The following is a 21,925-nucleotide window of genomic DNA, read 5'->3' on the forward strand; positions in this document are numbered from 1 at the left end:
ACGTTATGATCTTATGTGATATATATCCACAATCAGTTGAGCTGAGTGCACTGGTTTCAGACAGACCGAGGCCTGGGATTCCCTCTCTCTGTGGGGTCAGGTTTAAAGCAATAAACATGTCTTCATAAGCAGCATATGCCTGAGTAGGCTGAGAGTCAGAGAGATGTGTGTGTGTTTCATAGCGAAAGGTGTAAAAACCTCTGACTCACAGAGACGGGCCTGACGGGCTGCTCCTGCGCTTGAACTGCTGTGGAGAAACGTGTCCGCTCGTTCGTCCCGGAGACAGAGAGGGAGAGAGAGAGGCTGGAAATGCAGTTTCTGAGTCAGAGCTGGAGATGTGATAAAAGCCCTGCTTGTTCCCGGGTAACAGCACTCGTGGGCCGCCGACACCGGGCCGCATGCGGGAGTCACCGCGTGACCCCTACAAAGTGCACAGACACACACACACACACACTCATGTTGGTTTAGCTATACTTGTGAGGACCTCATAGACGTAGTGGTTTTTATACTGACTGACAAACTGTACACTCTAAAAAATGCTGGGTTGTTTCAACCCAAATTTGGGTCAAATATGGACAAACCCAAATGTTGGGTTAAAAATGTTTTAACCCAACTTCAACTTTCACTTTCAACTGTACATTTTTAATTACATTTTTAACCCAACATTTGGGTTTGTCCATATTTGACCCAACTTTGGGTTGAAACAACCCAGCATTTTTTAGAGTGTATATTCTCTGTAAACCTGCCCATCACACAAAACTTTCTGCATTTTTACATTTTCAAAAAAACACATCAACCTCACAAGTATAGCTAAACATGCCCATTCGCACGCACACACACACACACACACACTCTCTGTCTCTCTCTCTCACACACACACACACACACACACACACGAGAGAAAACCCTAGTTAATCTTGGCCAATTAACACGTTACTCTCAAAACACACTCTGAGACTGACTGATTTCTGAACAGAATCTACTCGGACTATTTCTGCAATATTTCAAAGTATGCAAATGTTCTGCAAACATGTTCTTTGCAAAAAATGCGTGCAATATGCAAAGAATAATGTGTCCCACAATGCAATGTGCTCAACCTGCCCTATTTCAGATTACAGTGTTGTTTTAGTATTGAGATGTGATTATATATATATATATTTTTTTTTTTTTTTTTTTTTTTTATTCACATTTTTATTTTAGTTAAAGGTTTGGTAAAAAAAATTGTATGTGTTTTAGCCATTTTTAATAGTTATTTTTTTTTTATATATGGCTATATAGGTTTTAAAGTTGAACTAAATGAAAAATGATTTCAGTTACTGTTTATTGAATTTAAAATGTTTTTATGTTTTTTGTTTTAGTTTTGGTTAACGAACTAGAAATAATTACAGCTGTGATTTTGATACATTATTTATCGAGACTGACAAAAAGTTCAGATATTATTATGCACAATTAAATCACAATTTTCTCAGATGCAACTTCGAGTTTTGAAAAAATGTCGAGATTACTTTTTATGTACAGATATTATGTACAATAGTGTTCTAACATAAAATATAAATATAATCTAAAAATATAAAATATAATGTTAGTACCTGTATGTAACACAAATAAGGGTGTGTGAAAAAACGATTTAAAAAAATGTGTTGATTCAGGGTTCAATTATTGCCATATTATTAAAATAATTAGTAAAAGTCCTACATACTAACTGAAATAAGTTTGTTAAAGCACTAAAAATACTGGGGGAAAAACTAAACTAAAAATAAATTAAACCTAAATAGAAAAACTTTGATCAGTGAAACTTTGCAGACATTTTACATTCACAAAACAGCTGCATTACACACTCCATGACAGGGAATATCCAACCCGATCTCATGGCAATTCGTACGAATCAGCCACATTTTACTCACTCGTACGGGCGTGAGAATCAGCCACATTTTACTCACTAATTGGTCGTAAGATAGCGTTGGAACATCCCGAAAAAAGCAATTTAACTAATATAAATGACAAAAGAACATAACAAAAAATTAAGCTAAAAAACTAAAAAGCTAATTCAAAGTATTAATAAATACTAAAACAGTACATAAATAATACCTAAATAACACTGGTGCCAGTAAATGCCCCCCCACACACACACAGACACACACTCTCTCTCTCACACACACACACACACACACACACACACTCTCTTTCTTCAAAGCATGTATCTGTGGCCTGCGCTGTCAAACTTTTAGCACCTGTCATCCTGCGGCCCGCCGGTCGATGTCTTCAGCGTTCGGAGAGGAGCGAGAGATCAGAGGCGAGAAACGGGTCAGGCCCGGCCCAGGGGTCACACAGAGGTCAGCTCCGGTTAGGAGGCCACAACTAAACTAAACGGGACCAGACAGAAACGGGCTTCACAAATCCGGCCCGTCTCAGGCATGAGGTTATTCGTGGAGAGCTGATACAGGACTCATCCGTGTGTCTTTTAATGGTATTATGTGGTTCCCTTGGATGAATACAGGAGATGAGATGGAACTGACCCGCAGAATATTCAATCCGCAATCTGCATCTGTGCATATACGCACATCTAATCCATCATCTTAGAGAGACTGGGGTTCAAAAATATCATGCAATTCCCCAGATGTGCTTTAGAACAAACACCGAATTTCATTTTATTTTGGAAAAGGAGTTTGTTCATGCAAAAGCCATCATGTTTCTCATGCAAAACTATCATATGGCTTTAAAAGATATAGTGCACGAGCTGCTTTTGTTATTTTCGAAGCTTGATAGAATCTGTTCACATTCAATGAACAATTTGCAATATATCTTCCTTTCCGGAAGAAAGTCATTCAGGTCTGAAGTAAGTAAATAATGGCAGAATTCAAATTTTTGTGCAATTTATTCCTTTAAATGTTATATTGGCCTTTTTACTGGTAGTACAGTATGAAAAGGACCAGATTGGATTAAACAGCTGCATTTCCACAACATTAATTATCAGAGAAAAGGCCTTAATTAGTATTAAAGAGATAGTTCACCCAATAATGATTAAAATATATATATATATAATTCTTACACTTATGTTGTTTTAACCGCAACTGCATTTCTTTCTTTCTTTTTCTGTGGAACATAAAAGAAGATATTATGAAGACAAAACAACTTTGGACCCCATTGACTTTCAATGTGTGCACAAAAATACCCACTGAAACATGTTTCAAAATATCTTCTTATGTGTTCTATAGAAGAAAGAAAGTCATGTAGTGAGTAAATGGTGACAATGTTCACGTTTTTGACTTATTTACTCCTTTAAATGTTATGGTTGACAAAAAGGGGTGAAACCGGACAAGATTAACGGGACTAAAACTCACATCGCCCGACATACAGTATCAGAGAACATGTACAAAAGTCATCATTTACTCACCGTTGTTGTTCCAGTCCAGTGTGCATTTCTTTTTTCACAGAAACATCATTGGACCCCATTGACTTTCACTGTATGGACAAAACAACAGACATTTTTCTTTTGTGTTTTTTACACAAAAAAGAAAGTCATGCAGTGATGAAAAAATTGGCATTTTGAGATGATTTACTCCTTCAAATGTTATGGTTGGTCTTTTCACCTACAGTACAGTAGGAAAAGGATAAGACTGAATGAAAAAGAGAGAAAAAAAAAATCACCATGACTTTCCAATCCAGCAACATGGATGTTTACTGCATGGACAGAAAAGCATTTTTCATATCTTCTTTTGAGTTGAACAGAAGAAAGTCCAGAGGTTTGGAAGGAGTAAATGATGACAGAACTGGCACTTCTGGGTGAACTCTCGCTTCAGCATTGATTTGTTTGGGGCTTGTGTTACGTGGAGTCCAGGAACATTTAGGGGTCACTTGACGTTACTGAACATTTACACAAAAAGCTCTGACAGCAAACAGGCATCGGATACTCAATGAGCACCGATTGAAAACACTGACATTCATCTCTTTAAAGAGCGAGTGTCACTGACCTTCATGTGCAAATAAATCCTGATCCCAGAAAACAGGGAACGCTCTCTCAAAGCTATGAACAAACGTTCTTCCAGTAACATTAATACGCTTGTTCAAAGTTATCTTTCAGTTGGAATGTTCGTCTAACATTTTTTGAATGTTACTTGTTTCGGAATGTTCAGAGAACATTCAAATGCAACATTCTCATAATGATTCCAAAATGGAATGTTCCCTTCACGTTCTCGTTTAACCGTTTTTAAAACTGGACGTTCTGAGAACATTCAGAGATGACGTTTAAATGGGAACGTTCTTTAACCCTTTCATGCATGAATTATGATAACCTCAGTCAGGACTTTTTTCCTATGTGTTTTTATTGCTCTTAGGGCATGAAAAACAAGATTTGATTTTTAATTTTTTTTTTTACACATTTTCCAAAGAGATTTTCAGGTGTCCACTTGAGTGGACAGCATGCATTTATGGTTTAAACTGAAGAGATACTATATTAAACATAATACAATAATCAAACAGATAAAGGATGTGTATTTAACAAACTAATCAATACAATTATATCAAATCATGTGAAAACTATAAAATATACACAAAAAATATAAATTCGAAATATTGCAAATGCAATTGAACTTCATACAAGTTGCACTTCGTGTATCTTTGATATCAGAACATGAGGACGTGATTCCATCAGAAATTTCTACAGCCTGTCAAGGTACAACAGTGGAAACCAGTCAGATGCTCCCTCCAGTGTGCCAGAGTATGTCAATTTACCTTTATTAGCTGATCATTCTGATTATGTTCAAGATAGACACATTTCTAGCATAGGCCTCTTCTGAGAAAACCTAGCGATACGTATTTTTCAATCTCATCTGAAATTAGCAGTGTTGGGGCATGCATAACGCATTCAGATTACTTTTTTGATGTTACAAGTAAAGTAATGTGTCACAAGTAACGTGCATTACATATTCAGATTTGTTTTAATGTTACGAGTAAAGTAATGTATTACAAGTAACATGTAATTACCTAATCAGACTACTTTTTGATCTAACCAGTAAAGTAATTAATTACAAGTAATGTGCATTACGTAATCAGATTACTTTTTGGTGTTACAAGTAAAGAAAAGCATTACAATATAGTACATTACGAAATCAGATTACTTTTTGATCTAACAAGTAAAGTAATGCATTACAAGTAACATGCATTACGTAATCAGATTACTTTTTGATGTTACGAGTAAATAAATGCATTACAAGTAGGGTTGGGTACCGAAACTCGGTGCCAATAGGGAACCGGTTCCGACGTAAACGGTAGTAACCAGACCGAATAAGAACGACAATTTCGGTGCCTGATTTCGGTGCCTGACTTAATTAGGCACACACACAGTCTCTTCTGTCTCGCATGCGCGGTCTTGCTCGCAAGGTTTGGCTGCATTTCACGTGTAAAATTACGCGTCAGAACGCCCTCTGGGTGTGCCGATAGTCTGAATCCATATAGAATCAAGCCAATTCATTGGCTGATGGCGCGGGCGCCGCCTCGACGCACTTACGTCGTCATTTTATGTTGGCGCGCGCGCGCCATCTGCTCCTCAGATTTCTTTGCCGAAAAAGGAAGCTGGTCGGCAGCGCAAGGAGCTTGGCAGCGTCTCGTTCCCTATTGAGAGATATGTTACACCAGTAACCAGAGATGTTCTCTTTCATAGGTTCACTCAACGCTGCGTAGCTAAGAAGCAGTGGATTTGTATTTGTAGGCTGCTGTATCACGTGCCGTTTGAACTGACGCGCTACAGCGATCTGTCACATTTCAAAGAGCCAAAACGTTATTTATTGTGTGAATCTCGTAAAAATATTGACAGAATCTGACAGCTGTGGATTTTTTCCATATCAAAAGTAACCTTGTCTGTCGGTGTCAGTGTCCTCTTTGTCCGCGATTTTTCTCTGCGTGAGAAAATGGATGTGTGGCGTGCGTGAGAGCGTGTGAAAAGGGTCATTTGCGTGAGTCTCACGGTCAATGCGTGAGAGTTGGCAGCTCTGCCTGCTAGTAATCTCTATTAATCTCCAGTATTATTACATTGTTTGATACAATATTGTTTTATTTGATATGATGTAAATGTGAATTTTTATTTTATATTGGTTTTATTATTATTTTTATTTATATTGTTTAAAGATTTAAGTTAATATTGTGTCCAGTTTGGCCCTGTAAATAAAAGGGTATTATTTTTTGATAAAGTGTGTGCGGTTTCGTTTTCTTAAGTACCGTTTCAAGAACCGTTTAGGCACCGGAACCGTTTAAAAAATATTGAGTAGGTACTGGTATCGGATAAAACCCAACCGATACCCAACCCTAATTACAAGCAACATTCATTGCGTAAACAGATAACTTTTTGATCTAACAAGTAATGCATTACATAATTAGATTACTTTTTTGATGAAATGAGTAAAGTAATACATAAATCACATAAATTTTGTAATCACTGTCAATGAAATTAACATTCTAATAATACAAATACATTTATTTACAGTAAAAAAAAACGTCACTGCAGATTTTCAAAAACAATATTCACAGTATAAGTATGAATTGTAGCTGAAATATAGCCATTGATGCATGAGGTCCACTATAATGGACAGGTGATTAATCAGATTTTTCTCCCAATCTAAAATCAAAACTTGGAAAATTTTACTGTCATATGACTCATTAGATATTGCTTGATGCTGCAATATTTTTTTTTACCTACAAGAGTCTCCTAGGATAGAAGGAATGGGTGGATATTCCGGAGCAACTTGGCATGTCTGACTGACCATTGGCCATCTTGGTTTGGAGGGGGAAAAACTCGAAACACAACGGCTTGCAACTTAGTTGCAATGTATAGGATGATGCACCAGGGTCCACTGAAGAGATTGATGTGCAACTTTGCCATCAAAACCCTTGCAAATTCAAGAAAATGCTTTTTTAATAGCTGTCCACTGTAGTGACCACTATGCATATTGTTCTCAAAATGTTAGCACAAATTGTTCATGGAAGGTTTTTCAGTTGGATGTTCGTCTAACACTTTTTTGAATGTTACTTGTTTCGGAATGTTCAGAGAACATTCAAATGTAACATTCTCATAATGATTGCAAAATGGAATGTTCCCTTAAAGTTGGTTTTAAAACTGGACGTTCTAAGAGCATTCAGAGATGACGTTTAAATGTGAACGTTCTCATATGGGATATGGCAGACGAGAGCAGGTGAAAGCAGACGCGAGCGCAGACGAAACACACTAATGGCTCAGTTTCTCAGCTCGCCTCCCGCCGCGGCTCTCAGCATCGAGATCCTCTAATGAGACGTACGGCGTTAATCCTGTCAACGGCGTTCATGAATCTAGCGCCGAGCAAAGGCTTCAGCGGCCGATCGCATCATAAAGCAGGAATGCAACGCTTTCATGTGCTGATGGACTCTGACAACAGTTCCTTCCCCTCGACGGCGACCCCTGACCTCTGGCCACCGGGGGTCACTCAGCTTTTATGGGTGGCCACAGAACATGGCGAACGGGTCAGAACGGGAGCGGGTTTACGAGGAAACGTAAACTTTGGGCTGAGTTGGAATGAATCTATGCGTACGAGCCGTAATTCAACTTTATTTGGTTTTCTGGTAGTCTTGAGAGATGGAAACGCTCCTCTAAAACCAATCCGTGCTCCTTGTGACTGAGCGTGCTGCGCTTTTATCGGTCGCTTTATGGAGGTTTGTACAGTCGTCTGTGAAATACACCTAGCAGTAAAATATAACGCTAATGAATGAAACGAATGTAATGACTCTGCAGGAAATTGCTAAATAACATTTCAGTGAAGATTTTTAATAATGACAGACAGACAGATAGATAGATAGATAGATAGATAGATAGATAGATAGATAGATAGATAGATAGATAGATAGATAGATAGATAGATAGATAGATAGATAGATAGATATCCGTCTGTCTGTCTGGATGGATTGATGGATTGGATGGATGGATGGATGGATGGTTGGATGAAGGGATGGATGGAGGGATGGATAGATGGATGGATGGATAGATGGATTGGATGGATGGAGGGATGGATGGATTGGATGGATGGATGGATTGATGGATGGATTGGATGGATGGATGGATGGATGGTTGGTTGGATGAAGGGATGGATGGAGGGATGGATAGATGGATGGATGGATAGATGGATTGGATGGAGGGATGGATGATTGGATGGGATGGAGGGATTGGATTGGATGGAGGGATGGATGGATTGGATGGAGGGATAGATGGATGGATTGGATGGGATGGATGGGATGGATTGGATGGAGGGATGGATGGGATTGGATGGATGGATGGATGGATGGATGGATAGATTGGATTGGATGGAGGGATGGATGGATGGATTGGATGGAGGGATGGATGATTGGATGGGATGGAGGGATTGGATTGGATGGAGGGATGGATGGATTGGATGGAGGGATGGATGGGATTGGATGGATGGATGGATAGATTGGATGGAGGGATGGATGGATGGAGGGATGGATTGGATGGAGGGATGGATGGATGGATGGATGGATGGATGGATTGGATGGATGGAGGGATGGATAGATGGATTGGATGGATGGATTGATGGATGGATTGATGGATGGATTGGATAGATGGATGGATGGATGGACGGATGGATTGGATTGGATGGAGGGATGGAGGAATGGATGGATTAGATTGGATTGGATGGATGGATGGATGGATGGATGGATTGGATTGGATGGAGGGATGGATGGATTGGATGGAGGGATGGATGGATGGATGGAATGGATAGAGGGATGGATGGGATGGGATAGATTGGATGGATGGATGGATGGATGGAGGGATGGATTGGATTGGATTGGATGGACGGATGGATGGATGGATTGGATTGGATGGAGGGATGGATGGATTGGATGGAGGTATGGATGGATGGATGGATTGGATGGAGGGATGGATGGATAGATTGGAAGGGATGGATGGATGGATGGATGGATTGGATGGAGGGATGGAGGGATGGATTGGAAGGGATGGATGGATGGATGGATGGATGGATTGGATGGAGGGATGTAGGGATGGATGGATGGATGGATTGGATGGATGGATGGATGGATTGGATTGGATGTAGGGATGGATGGATGGATTGGAAGGGATGGAGAGATGGATGGATGGATTGGATGGATGGATGAGGGATGTAGGAATGGATTGGATGGATGGATGGATGGATGGATGGATGGATTGGATGGATGGATGGATTGGATGGATTGGATGGAGGGATGGATGGATTGGAAGGGATGGAGGGATGGATGTATTGATGGATGGATGGATGGATTGGATTGGATTGGATGGAGGGATGGATGGATGGATTGGATGGAGGGATGGATGGATTGATAGATCTAACGAGGTGTTGACATCAGTTTGAGGGTAAATATGTCGTCTGTCATCATCTGACCTCAGTAACGGAGCAGAGGTTTGATACGCCTCGAACATTTAGCGACGGCACCGCAAGGCCTGCGCTGTCACGTCATGAGTGCATGCGGAGGAGTGACATGACAGGTCAAAGGTCACGAGTGGATGAGGAGGAGTGACATGACAGGTCAAAGGTCACGAGTGGATGAGGAAGAGTGACATGACAGGTCAAAGGTCACGAGTGCATGAGGAAGAGTGACATGACAGGTCAAAGGTCACGAGTAGATGAGGAGGAGTGACATGACAGGTCAAAGGTCACGAGTGGATGAGGAGGAGTGACATGACAGGTCAAAGGTCACGAGTGCATGAGGAGGAGTGACACAACAGGTCAAAGGTCACGAGTGCATGACGAGGAGTGACACAACAGGTCAAGGTCACGAGTGGATGAGGAGGAGTGACACAACAGGTCAAGGTCACTGAGGAGGAGTGGCATGACAGGTCAAAGGTCACGAGTGGATGAGGTGGAGTGACATGACAGGTCAAAGGTCACAAGTGCATGAGGAGGAGTGACACAACAGGTCAAAGGTCACGAGTGCATGACGAGGAGTGACACAACAGGTCAAGGTCACGAGTGGATGAGGAAGAGTGACACAACAGGTCAAAGGTCACGAGTGGTTGAGGAGGAGTGACATGACAGGTCAAAGGTCACGAGTGCATGACGAGGAGTGACACAACAGGTCAAGGTCACGAGTGCATGAGGAGGAGTGACACAACAGGTCAAAGGTCACGAGTGGATGAGGAGGAGTGACACAACAGGTCAAGGTCACGAGTGGATGAGGAGGAGTGACACAACAGGTCAAAGGTCACGAGTGGATGAGGAGGAGTGACATGACAGGTCAAAGGTCACGAGTGCATGACGAGGAGTGACACAACAGTCAACAGGTCAAGGTCGCGGACGTCTGGACGGTGACTATCCTGCGCTTGACTTTGACACCGCGGCAGATTAATAGCGAACAATATCATTTTCAGTATTGTTCATTTATTTTGCAATTTAAAATACATGCATATTCAAGTCCTTTTAGGCCTTTTTATCTTCTGCCAATCAAAAATCATTATTCTAATCAGTAAAAGCATGTGATGTATCCTTCATGTTTGTACAAATTGTAAAGTTTAAAACAACTGCAGACATGCTTTTAAGAAAAAACATTTAAAATATTAATTATAAGCTTGATCTATACAGCACCTACTAAAACAATATTTACAAAGTGCTTATGTTGTTCATTTTTCATGTACATAAATGAGTGTTTAATGTGCATTTTATACCACAGCTGAAGATAAAGTCCCCCTGTGGAGAAAATCCAGCGTTTACTGTTGTTTATGTGTCTATGTGGTGTTTTTAATACGCTTTAAGACACACCATGTGTAAGTTCATAAGTCGACAGCATTGCTGAGTATTTTCTGCTTAAAACTGCAGTGAACCAAAGACAGTCTCAAAAACACGGTTTGAAATCGCTGGTGTTTCTGACGTCACAAACGACCTTGTAACCAATCAGATCAACGTGTGATCGTCAACCAGTGGATCTCTGAGCTGAGGGAGTGAGTGGAGGCGGGGCTCATTTGCATATTCATAGAACCACGCATACTAAATGAGGCAAGGGTGTCGAGTTACATTCAAGCTATTTTAAGGCATGAAGACATTTTTTCCAAGTAAAAAATGTTTAAATATGTCATTTCGGTGATCAAAGATGAGTTTTAAAGGGATAAAATTACGGACTTGAACAAAATCACTGCGACTGAGCCACTGAAAGGCGCTGACAATACTCACAGTTCGCGTTTGGAAAATGTAAAATGTGTCGTGATTCTTCAAGATCCCAAATCTTCCACCAAAGCCTCTGAGAGTTACAAAAGAACATTTAAGACTATTACCGTCCCTTATGTATCTGTCCCGTCTAAAAGCACAGTATTGATTTTGAGTGACCCTGATTCACCCGGGCTGGGTGGCATTTCCAGTCAATAATAAAATGAGAAAGACGCTTTCAGAGGCGGAGGAGTGTTGAGGAGACGCGGCGGGGCCCTCGGGGGCCGAAACAGACATCTTGCGCCTGGTCACCGAGGTCCCAGACCGGAGAGGACAGCAGACTCTTATTTACTCCTCAGGCTGGCAGCCAATCAGTTTCCAGCTGAGTTCCAGCCCCCCTCTCTGTCTTTTCACAGATTTTTAGCCCCTTTTCCCCAAATTCTTCACACATCTCTAGATTGCACACATGCAAACACACATACACACACATATCCCCTGCTCATAACACACATCTGCACACGGATAATACAGTATTATGAAGCGTAAATATACAAAGCAACTTCCAAATTTCATGATTGAAGCTGTTGATTTAAGCCATAATGTGAAAATGTATGATGCATATGATTGGCTAAATAAAGCAATAAAATAAAGCAACTTCCGTATCAAGCTTTGCTAGTTTTCATTACATTCATATGAGCTTCCAGCTTCCATATACTATAAACTCCCAGATTTAAATGTGAAGCTGTTGATTTAAGCAATAATGTGGAAACATTATGATGCGTATATATCATTGGCTAAATAAAGCAATAAATTAAAGCAACTTTCGAATCAAGCTTTGTTCATTACATTCATATAAGCTTACTATACACTCTAAACAATGCTGGGTTGTTTTAACCCAAATTTGGGTCAAATATGGACAAACCCAAATGTTGGGTTAAAAAATGTAATTAAAAATTTTAACCCAACTACATTTTTAACACAACATTTGGGTTTGTCCATATTTGACCCAAATTTGGGTTGAAACAACCCAGCATTTTTTAGAGTGTAAGCTTCCAGATTTCAAGATTAAGCTGTCGATTTAAGGAATAATGTTAAAACATTATGATGCATATACATAAAGCAATAAAATAAAGCAACTTCCGAATCAAGCTTAGATTTCATTACATTTGAATGAAGCTGCAAATGTTGTTGATTTAATGAATAATGCAAAAACATTATGATGCATATGACTAAAGCATCTCATGCACTTTCAAAGCTTAATTCATCATCATTCTATACTCTTAAAAATAAAGGATCCAAAACGTTCTTTTTTTTTTAGAGTGATCAACATTTACAAAATCTAAAGAAGCTTTTGTGGAATTGAAAGATTGTTTATGGAGCCATCAATGCCATTAAAAAGCCTTTCTCTGTAAGAGTGTGTCACTGCTGGTCTGAACGCTGGAAGCAGAATTCAGTATTCTGCACGGAGAACTCGTTCTCATCTCAATATTCCTCTTAGCTGGGAGCTAATCCTTGTGAATCTCACACCTTAAAAACTACAAGGCACTTGGGACCCGGGATCTGTCAGGTGAGAACGCATAATCATTCCTGTGTGTGTGTGTGTGTGTTTCGCAGGTGCTCTGTGTGGATCGTCTTTACATCACACCTTCTCATACCATCAGTTGAGATCATTTTAGGATTTGATTTCATAATTTAGACACAGCGACTGAGCTGAGACGACGAGGCGACGTGAGCCGGAGTCCGAATCTAACTTGCATTCATAATGAATGAGTATAAACTTCCAGATTTGAAGACTGAATTCCTGATTTAAAGTCGGAATGAAACGGAAGTTGCGCTAGTCTTTTCTTCTCTATTGTGACGAGTGAATCACTTCTGGAACAAGAACAAATGTGGGCGGGGCTTGATTTTGTCGTGGGAATTGATTGGATGGTTGTGGTTTCCTATTGGCTGATCTCATGTGAGCGACAGGTTGCCCCGCCCACATCATCAGAGAAGAGAAGAGACATTGCTGTTATTCTGATTCAAGATTAACATGAATTTAAAACAATAATGATGTGCACGGATTATATTCAATTACAAAAACGCGAAACATTGATTTTGATTTCATGGTGACTTTAAGGAAAAATGTGTCTTTTCTTACACATGAGAGCTGGGCACATGTGACCCTAAAATCATATTAGTATTAATGATATCACCTTTAAAGTGAATAAAATGAGCTCAAATGGACCAAATATGTAATTTCAAGTGTGAATAGGTTAATGGTTGACAGTGTTATTTTTGAGTAGCCTAATATGATCACAACCTGTGACTTATTAAATGTATCACAGACTCTCTTTAATTTAGCATGCAGCCCATGGCTGTCATCAAGGAGTTTTAATTACAATGCCGAGCTAAAGAGAGTCAGTGGATGGGTTTGATGAGGACACCCGGTGGGTTTTTCATTAAAGATCGCTCGCGCTGAGCGTGTGACCCTTTCCGGGTAACCGGCCATTATCGCCACCCGGTCCGCGTGGTTCCGTATCGTTATAAAGAACGCAAAGCCGCGATTCCGTGCGTTTGTCTCTCTCTCTCTCGCTCTCTCTCTCTTTTATCAGATTTGAGGTACAGAAGGGTTTTAATAAGGCGGTGTCTATCCGCCCGGCTGTCTCTTCCTTCACGATCACCGGCTCCTTCACACGGAAAAATAATTGGCCGGTTTCCCTGAGCTTGGAAAGAGGTTGAGCCGGGTGGGATTTGCCTTTCCCCCGCCCCTCTCTTTTTATTACCACCGCCTGATGATAAAGACAATCAGATATTACCTTATGGTGAACTGGGGCTCAATTGTTTTTCCATCTGTTGACCTGGGTGGTGTTTTCCTTTCCTTTTTTTTTTCGCGTTTTGAAAATGTGTTCAGACATTGTTTGAATCGTGCATACGTTTTGATAAATACAACCTGCGTATTTCGAGCTCAATTTCACAATTTAAAATAACGCAATGTTTCGCCTCAAATATTTAAACGTATAATCATAAATGCATGCATGTTTAATAAACAAATACGAGTATTTTATAAATAAAGACTTCGTTCAGTAGCTTAAAGCAGTCATTTATGATTTTGATTATTATTATTTAGGAATTATAAACATCAATTAAACTTTAATTAATAGATTTATCCATTTTTATTATTTCTGAAATGAAGTAGGATAAATAAAAATGAATAATTGCACTTATTATATTTACTTTAACTAAAAAAAACGGAGTATATTTTTTATTTATAGGCTACTATTATTAAAGGCGCAGGTTTTTAAAGAACCCCTCAGGTGACGCACGCGCGCGCGCCCCACTCACTCACCTCGTGCACGCTGAAAACAATCTCCTGCAGTGTTTCGACCGAATCATGAAGACGCTGAAACAGAGTTCACAATAGAATTACACATTAGAACACGTAGATTAGGCACTTAAATAAGTAAATACAACAATACATTTTTTATACGGGGATTGCTTTGGGTAATTGCACGTTAAAATCTCACGGAATTTGTGAACGTTTACTTGTGCGTGAACAGAACTTACGCTGCTGCTCGAGCTCGTTAAAATCTGAGCGCTTTTTGGACCCCAGTGCTGAAAAGAAGAGAAGAGATTGAGCCCAAACACACTGAACCGGAGAGGGGTGAACTTTAACCCCCGCGACACGAGCAACTCAAGGCATGGCGGTCCTGACTGACAGTCTGTGGTGAGTTTGCTTTCCTCATTAATCGTTTGTTAATTATTTGGGTTGCCAAGTTCAGTCGAGCTCAAGTGTATTTAGATCAACCGCTCTCAGGTCAGCCTGGAGGACTCGTTAATTGTTTTGTTTTCAGTGCATCTAAAATGGTGTCAATCCACTTCCAAGTTCCTCAGTGGGTTCAATGTCAGTCTCAAATTAACACTCATTAATTGGCTTGAAACGAATTTTGAAACGTTCTATGATAAGTATGTTTTTAGTTAACTTAGATGCATTCCAAGATAATATAAAAAACATTGTTATTAATAATAATAATAATAATAATAATAATAATAACACCCATTTAGCCTACCAGGGCCAGGATTTTAACTCAGTAAAAAAATCACACTTAAAAATGTAGGTTCCAAAAAGGGGGTTTCTATGCAATATAGAAGAATAATTGGTTCCCCTAAGAACCTTTCAGAGAAAAGCTCTGAAGATCAAAAAAAATTCCTTGGTGTACAAAACATTTTAATAATCTAAAAAACATTATTCCACACTAATGAACCTTTTACTCTAAAAAAGCTGGGTTGTTTCAAAACGTCAAATATGGACAAACCCAACCGTTGATTAAAAATCAAGTGCATTTGTTTAAACCCAACGGATGTTTTTTCTTTTGATTCAAATTTTAAACCCAACGGTTGTCTATTTTGTCCATATTTAACCCAAACATCGTTAAAACAACCCAGCTTTTTTGTGCAATGGAAGGGGTTTCATTGATGCTAAAGGTTTTTGGAACCATCAATATTTATTTAAGCGTGTAGAAGCCTTAAATAAATAAAAAAGAGAAAGTGATATGTTTTTAATAGTAGCCTAGGCCTAGTTAAAACGAAAGCCTCTGAGCCAATGAGAAAACTGTCAGAACGCACGAATTGCAAAGGCTCCGCCCCCTCGAGTGAGATAGAATATATAAACTCTCTCAAACAATTCTGTCACTCACAGATTACAGTTGAAAATCCGGAGGTGTCGCTTCAGAGGTCAAACTGCGGGGCGCACGGAGCCTCGTCCTGGTGTGATCTACTTATTGATCTCGACCAGCTTTTGATTGATCCTCATCCCCGTATCAGTGTATTGAAGAATGCAGTTAGAAAGCATCCTCCCTGGCGCATCTGTAAACTTACCCAAGACCTTCTACAACCTGTCGACGTCCTCCGAGAGCACCAACAACAGCCCGGGGTCAACGCAGATCGATTTTCAGGACATGGACCGGACAGATTCCGAGCAGAGCTCCGGTGCCAAGAAGTTCTTGAGTGGCGGGAACACGCTGATGGATGAGGCGGACACCGAGAGCTTCACCGGGACTAAAGCAACAGTGTCAGCCGCAGCACCGGACGCGCGGAAACCTTCTCCGGTAATCGGTGGAGATGACGAGCTGTCCAGCGCGCGCCGCTACAACATCGACGAACTGGGCACTGATCGTTATTTCATATCATCTTCCCAACCGAGCTCCGACGTGACCAACCCATGCTCTCTCTTCCCGTACGGGGGCCAGACCGGCTCGGTGTACAGTGGCTCGAACGGGTCCAGGTATTCGTCTTCTCTGCATTACGGCTCGGTTCTTCCACCCGCCGGGTTCTCATCCGCCGTGTGCGCCAGTCGGAGTCAGTTTGGAAGCGGCTATCAGTTCGGACAGGGTCCCGGGTGCCTGTACCCGTCCTATCCCGGACCTGGTTCCAGTTTGAGCTCAATGCCCATCCCGGGTTCGGGCTCCGCGACCAGGGCGCAGGTTTACCTGTGTAACAGACCGCTGTGGCTCAAATTTCACCGCCATCAGACGGAGATGATCATCACCAAACAGGGCAGGTAATGACGAGAAGTTCAAGAGCTCTCTCTAAAAAAAAAAATGCTGGCTTGTTTCAACGCATGTTTGGGTCAAATATGGACAAATCCAACCGTTTATTTAATTGTAATTTTTAAACCCAACGGTTGGTTTTAAATTCAAATTTTAAACCCAACGGTTAAAATTTAAACCCAACGGTTGGTTTTGTCCATATTTGACCCAAACATGAGCTGAAAAAAGCCAACATTTTTTAGAGTGCTGTAAATGAGAAAAATGCCGTTAAAGTTTTGCTTTAAAATGATTAAGTAATTTAGAACATAAATGTATAATAATTTACAGGGTGCATGGTTTAAAATGTAAACAATTTAACAGAAAAAAATATTTTAATAAAATGTTAAGATGTATTTGAATAACGAATATTCTTTTCTCAGGATGGTAAAACGAATCGGTCATTCTTAATTCTTTTTATTAATAATCATATTCGCAGGCGAATGTTCCCCTTTCTAAGTTTTAACATCACTGGACTGAACCTGACGGCGCATTATAATGTGTTTGTGGAGATTGTTCTGGCCGATCCGAACCACTGGAGATTTCAGGGCGGGAAATGGGTCACCTGCGGGAAAGCGGACAACAACATGCAAGGTGAGGGGAAAACTGAGAAGAATTTGAGCAACATGACAACCTGTTATATCTGCAGTTAAACGTGTTGTTCGGTGACGGTTTTTTTTCTCCTGGAAAATAATAATTAAATTTTACTCGAGTATGGCCTTTATAATCAAATGCAACGGAAAACTGAATTAGATATTCGTTTTGTTTTGTTTTTTAGTGGGATTTTTATCTTCATTCGATGTTGGTATAAACGAATTGGCTAGATGTATACAATCTTCCTTAATATAATTATGAATGTATGACGGTTGCCAACGACGCGTGAAATTCAACGAATTAATTCAAACAATTTCAAAGCTAAAACAAACGTTATCGTTTGTGCGCGCGATTTGTTTTTATTAGCCTACTTTATTTAAACTTCGATATTTTTTCACACTTTAAAATGACATTTCGTTTTAAAAAAGAAAGCGGTTTCAATGCAATGAAAGAAGTTTCGCATTTAATGTGAGTGATTTGCAGCGATGACACTTGAGCACGCGGGGGTGGACGTGTTATTCTCCTATGTGTATTATAATTATTCAAAACAAATCGCTCTTAGTCATGATACATCTGTTTAGATGAAGGATATTTTCAGTGCAAAAGTCCCCTGCTTCATTTAATTTAATAAGACAAAACATTAATGTTCTGCATGTGTTTTCTGCAGGAAACAAGGTTTATGTTCACCCTGAATCACCAAACACTGGGGCACACTGGATGAGACAAGAAATATCATTCGGGAAACTGAAGCTAACCAACAACAAGGGTGCGAATAACAACAATACTCAGGTAAACAACATCACTGTTAAAGAAGTGGAGCAATACTCAATGTTTAAGTGTTAGGTTGAGGAATTGTGGACGGAAAATATGAAGGTCATGTTTTTTTGTGTGCAAAAAAAAAACAAGCATTTAGCTGACATATTAATGTTGGAGAGCGATGTTCTTAAACTGTGAATGCATATAGAAATATTAACAAAAAACCTTTGAATACTACTTTATTTTGAATTTATTTTAGTACATGTTGCAGAGATCCGATGCATCTTGCACATTTTAAAGATGAGCCTGTGTGTGGAAGATTCTACCTCATACACACACACACACACACACAGTCATCTCAAGGTCTTCAGTGTGGGTTTGACACCTACAGCAAGCGCTGGCCATGAACTCTGCACAAACACTGACATGTGTGTGTGTGTGTGTGTGTGTGTTAAAATAGATGATCGTCCTCCAGTCCCTGCATAAATACCAGCCTCGACTGCACATCGTGGAGGTGACGGAGGATGGGGTGGAGGACATGAGCAGCGAAGCCAAAACACAAACCTTCACTTTCCCTGAAAACCAGTTCATCGCTGTAACGGCTTACCAGAACACCGACGTAAGCAGAAACACCGCCACAGCTCCTTTCAGCCACTTCTGCTTTCGTGCCGCTTCTCAACTCCTCGTCTTTGTGTTTAATTGCAGATCACACAGCTTAAGATCGACCACAACCCCTTCGCAAAAGGCTTCAGGGACAATTATGATTCGTAAGTGGCTTTCGAACAACCGTCCCTGACTGAGAAGTGCAAAACCCATTATTGCTGACCGAATTATGAAAACGGCCCAAAAACATAAGGGTGTTCCTTTTGTTAACTACATTTTATAAATGATAAGATGACTTAAACCTTTCTTTTAAGCAAAAACATTGAACATTTTTTGTAAGGTACACGAGTCTGGTTTCATGCGTTTATGCTACAGTGCAAACTTGATCAAATTCAGTAGTATGAATACTGGTAAAGCAGGACTTTTTTTGGAACTTTGGACTTTGGAATTATGGTAACACTTCAATATCAGGTTCCATTAGTTGATGCATGAACTAAATGTATCTAACAATGAGCAATTTGTTACAGTATCAAATAAAAACTTGAATGTTAGTTAATGTCAGCTCTGGTCCATTAAATACAACTTTTAAATCTAGTAATGTGTTAGTAAATGTTGACGTTTTTTAAGAATTATTATTCATGGTTCGTAGCCTTCTAATGTAAAGTGTTACCATTTATATTTGCATATTAAATTATACTTTATTTCTGTAGTGAAGATCTTTAGATTTAGCAAGGTTTCCCAAAGAACCTTTCAGTGAAAAGTTCTTAAAATAAAAATCCTTGGTGTACAAAACATTTTAATAATCTAAAGAACCTTTTTCCACTATAATGAACCTTCACTCTAAAAAATGCTGGGTTATTTCAACACATGTTTGGGTCAAATATGGACAAACCCAATATTTGATTTAAAATTAAGTGAACATTTTAAACCCAACCGTTTGTTTTTAAATTCAAATTTTTAAACCCAACTGTTGTTTTTTTCCATATTTAACCCAAACATCAGTTAAAACAACCCAGAATTTTTTGTCCAACAGAGGTTTTATTGATGCTAAAGGTTTTTGGAGCCTTCAATATTTATTTAAGTGTGTAGAAGCCTTAAAAAATAAAAAGCAAGAGAAAGTAATATGTTTTGAATACAGGTAAAGTGGGACTTCATCCAATATGGTAACACTCCAATATAAGGTTCCATTAGTTAATGCATTTACTAAAATTAGCTAACAGTGAGAAATTCGTAAGAGTAGCTATTAAAAACCGTTATATCTGCTCATGTTCATTAAATAATGTGAACAGATACAACTTTGAAATGCTTTAAGAATTATTATTCATGGTTAGTAGCCTATTAATGTAAAGTGTTGCCATTTATATTTGTACATTGAATTATACAATAGTTCTGTAGTGAAGATCTTTAATTTAGATTTAGCAAGACACCAGAAAGTGTTACCCAAAAAAAGAGAGTGAGAAAGTAATGTTTTGAATAAAAGTAAAGCAGGACTTAAGGTAACACTTCAATATAAGGTTCCATTAGTTAATGCATTTACTAAAATGATCTAATAGCGTGTCTACATACATTGACTCTTGTTAAAGAATGCAATGCGACAAATTGCTAACAGTTTCTCTCTCTCTCTCTCTCTCTTTTCTCAGGATGTACACGGCTCCAGAGAGCGACAGACTGACGCCCTCTCCTACTGATTCTCCGCGGTCGCACCAGATTGTCCCCGGCGCCCGCTATGCAATGCAGCCCTTCTTCCAAGACCAGTTTGTAAACAACCTGCCACAAAACCACCGCTTCTACGGCAGCGAGCGCGCCGTGCCGCAAACCAACGGCCTGCTTTCTCCTCAGAGCGAAGACTCGGCCTCCGGCGCGGCTTCGGCTCAGCGCTGGTTCGTAGGGCCCGTCCAACAGAGCGGTGCATCCAGCAAACTAGACCTGTCCTATGATAGCGAGTACTCGGCGTCCAGTCTCCTGCCGTACGGTATTAAACCGCTTCCGCTGCAGAGTCCTCACGCGCTCGGCTACTACCCCGACTCCGCCTTCGCGTCAATGGCGGCCGGTTGGAGCAGCAGGAGTTCGTATCAGCGGAAGATGACCACCGGCTTGCCCTGGTCACCCCGACCGAGTCCTCCCGCCTACACCGACGACCTGTTAACCTCTAAAGACAAGCTTCAGGACGAGGGCTCCACCTCGGCCCCGACCGCCGGCGCCACCGCCCCCTGGATGGAGGCTCCGCCGGTGCTGAAGGTCGTCGACTCGGGCGACTCCAGCGGATACGCCATGGCGTGTAAGAGGAGGCGCGTTTCGCCCGGCGGATCCAGTACGGACGCTTCGCCCACTATAAAGTGTGAGGACTTGAGCTCGGAGGAGTACAACAAAGAGAGCCATAAAGCCATGGGTTATTACGCCTTCTATACAAGCCCTTAAGAACTGCTTTCCAGATCATTTATCAATTCTCTCTTTATCTCTTATTTTGTTTGAAGTGATCTACCATGTTGTGTTTTTAATCTTTTAATCTGCAAGTGCCAAAGCTTTCGTGCCACCCCGGTTGTGCTTGTTTATTTGTGGAATACAAACGCTTCTTTTTGGGGGGTTTTTACTTTGTATTCTTTTTAAAGCATGCCCTTTTTAATCTTATTTTTATAAGAAGCCCATAATGTGAATTTTTTTTTTCTTCTTCTTCCTTTAATTTAAGATCCCTCTGTTGTACAGTATTTGTGCACTTTAGATTGTGATGTATCTTGTACAAATGTTCTCATGGCACTGTTATGAAAGGTGAAATAAAATGTGCTTTTCATACTTTCTTTGTCTGTGTTTCTCTGCTGTATGTTTTATTTAACGAAAATGTATTTTAAAACTACTCTTATTCATGGGCTTTATTTATATAAAAAAAATTAACGAAAATTAAATTCGTTAATTTACTTAACGTTGTCTTGTTTTAAACGGTCAGTTTCTAACATTTTAAATTTTCATAAACAATCTGCAATTTTGCGGGAACGAGCAAAACGTTTGTAAAGCACAGAAAAAATAAGTTTTTTCGTTGTTTTTAAAATGTAATTTGCATTCTTACATTTAAACGTTTTACAGCAATTTAAGAAATAACCACAATTTGTGTAATAAACCAAAGATCCGTGTTATTTTTTTTCAATGAAGTTTTGGTTTTATTTTATTTATCTTTGACTAATAATGTTCTAAATAATTCGAAAACAATCTTTGTACTGAACAATTCTCTGAAAATCTGTTTCA

At 39.9% G+C, this 21,925-nt stretch overlaps 1 protein-coding gene and 1 long non-coding RNA gene across 2 annotated transcripts; one reads left to right on the forward strand and one right to left on the reverse strand.

Moving 5' to 3' along the window:
* Positions 1–209: 209 nt before the first annotated feature.
* On the reverse strand, positions 210–2,378 carry LOC130092390 (uncharacterized). The gene is made up of 2 exons (XR_008807914.1): positions 2,232–2,378; positions 210–421 (listed from the first exon to the last, which is right to left on the reverse strand). It is a non-coding gene; the product is annotated as an uncharacterized LOC130092390 (long non-coding RNA).
* Positions 2,379–14,769: 12,391 nt separating this feature from the next.
* On the forward strand, positions 14,770–21,478 carry eomesa (eomesodermin homolog a). Its single transcript, XM_056260222.1, has 7 exons — positions 14,770–14,877; positions 15,850–16,710; positions 17,175–17,329; positions 17,997–18,118; positions 18,546–18,704; positions 18,791–18,852; positions 20,329–21,478. Exons 2-7 carry the CDS (start codon positions 15,986–15,988, stop codon positions 21,104–21,106), a joined length of 2,001 nt encoding a protein of 666 aa, XP_056116197.1. The 5' UTR covers positions 14,770–14,877; positions 15,850–15,985; the 3' UTR covers positions 21,107–21,478.
* Positions 21,479–21,925: the final 447 nt, after the last annotated feature.

Source organism: Rhinichthys klamathensis, unplaced genomic scaffold, assembly GCF_029890125.1.
Source record: "Rhinichthys klamathensis goyatoka isolate OS25496 unplaced genomic scaffold, OSU_Roscu_1.1 h1tg000176l_1, whole genome shotgun sequence".
Classification (NCBI taxonomy): Eukaryota; Metazoa; Chordata; class Actinopteri; order Cypriniformes; family Leuciscidae; genus Rhinichthys; species Rhinichthys klamathensis.

Excerpts from the sequence above, each read along its gene's own strand:
- eomesa (XM_056260222.1), top strand. The coding sequence starts at position 15,986 with ATGCAGTTAGAAAGCATCCTCCCTGGCGCATCTGTAAACTTACCCAAG. Across the intron at positions 18,119-18,545 it reads CGAATAACAACAATACTCAG|ATGATCGTCCTCCAGTCCCT; the intron begins GTAAACAACATC and ends GTGTTAAAATAG. Across the intron at positions 18,853-20,328 it reads TTCAGGGACAATTATGATTC|GATGTACACGGCTCCAGAGA; the intron begins GTAAGTGGCTTT and ends CTCTTTTCTCAG.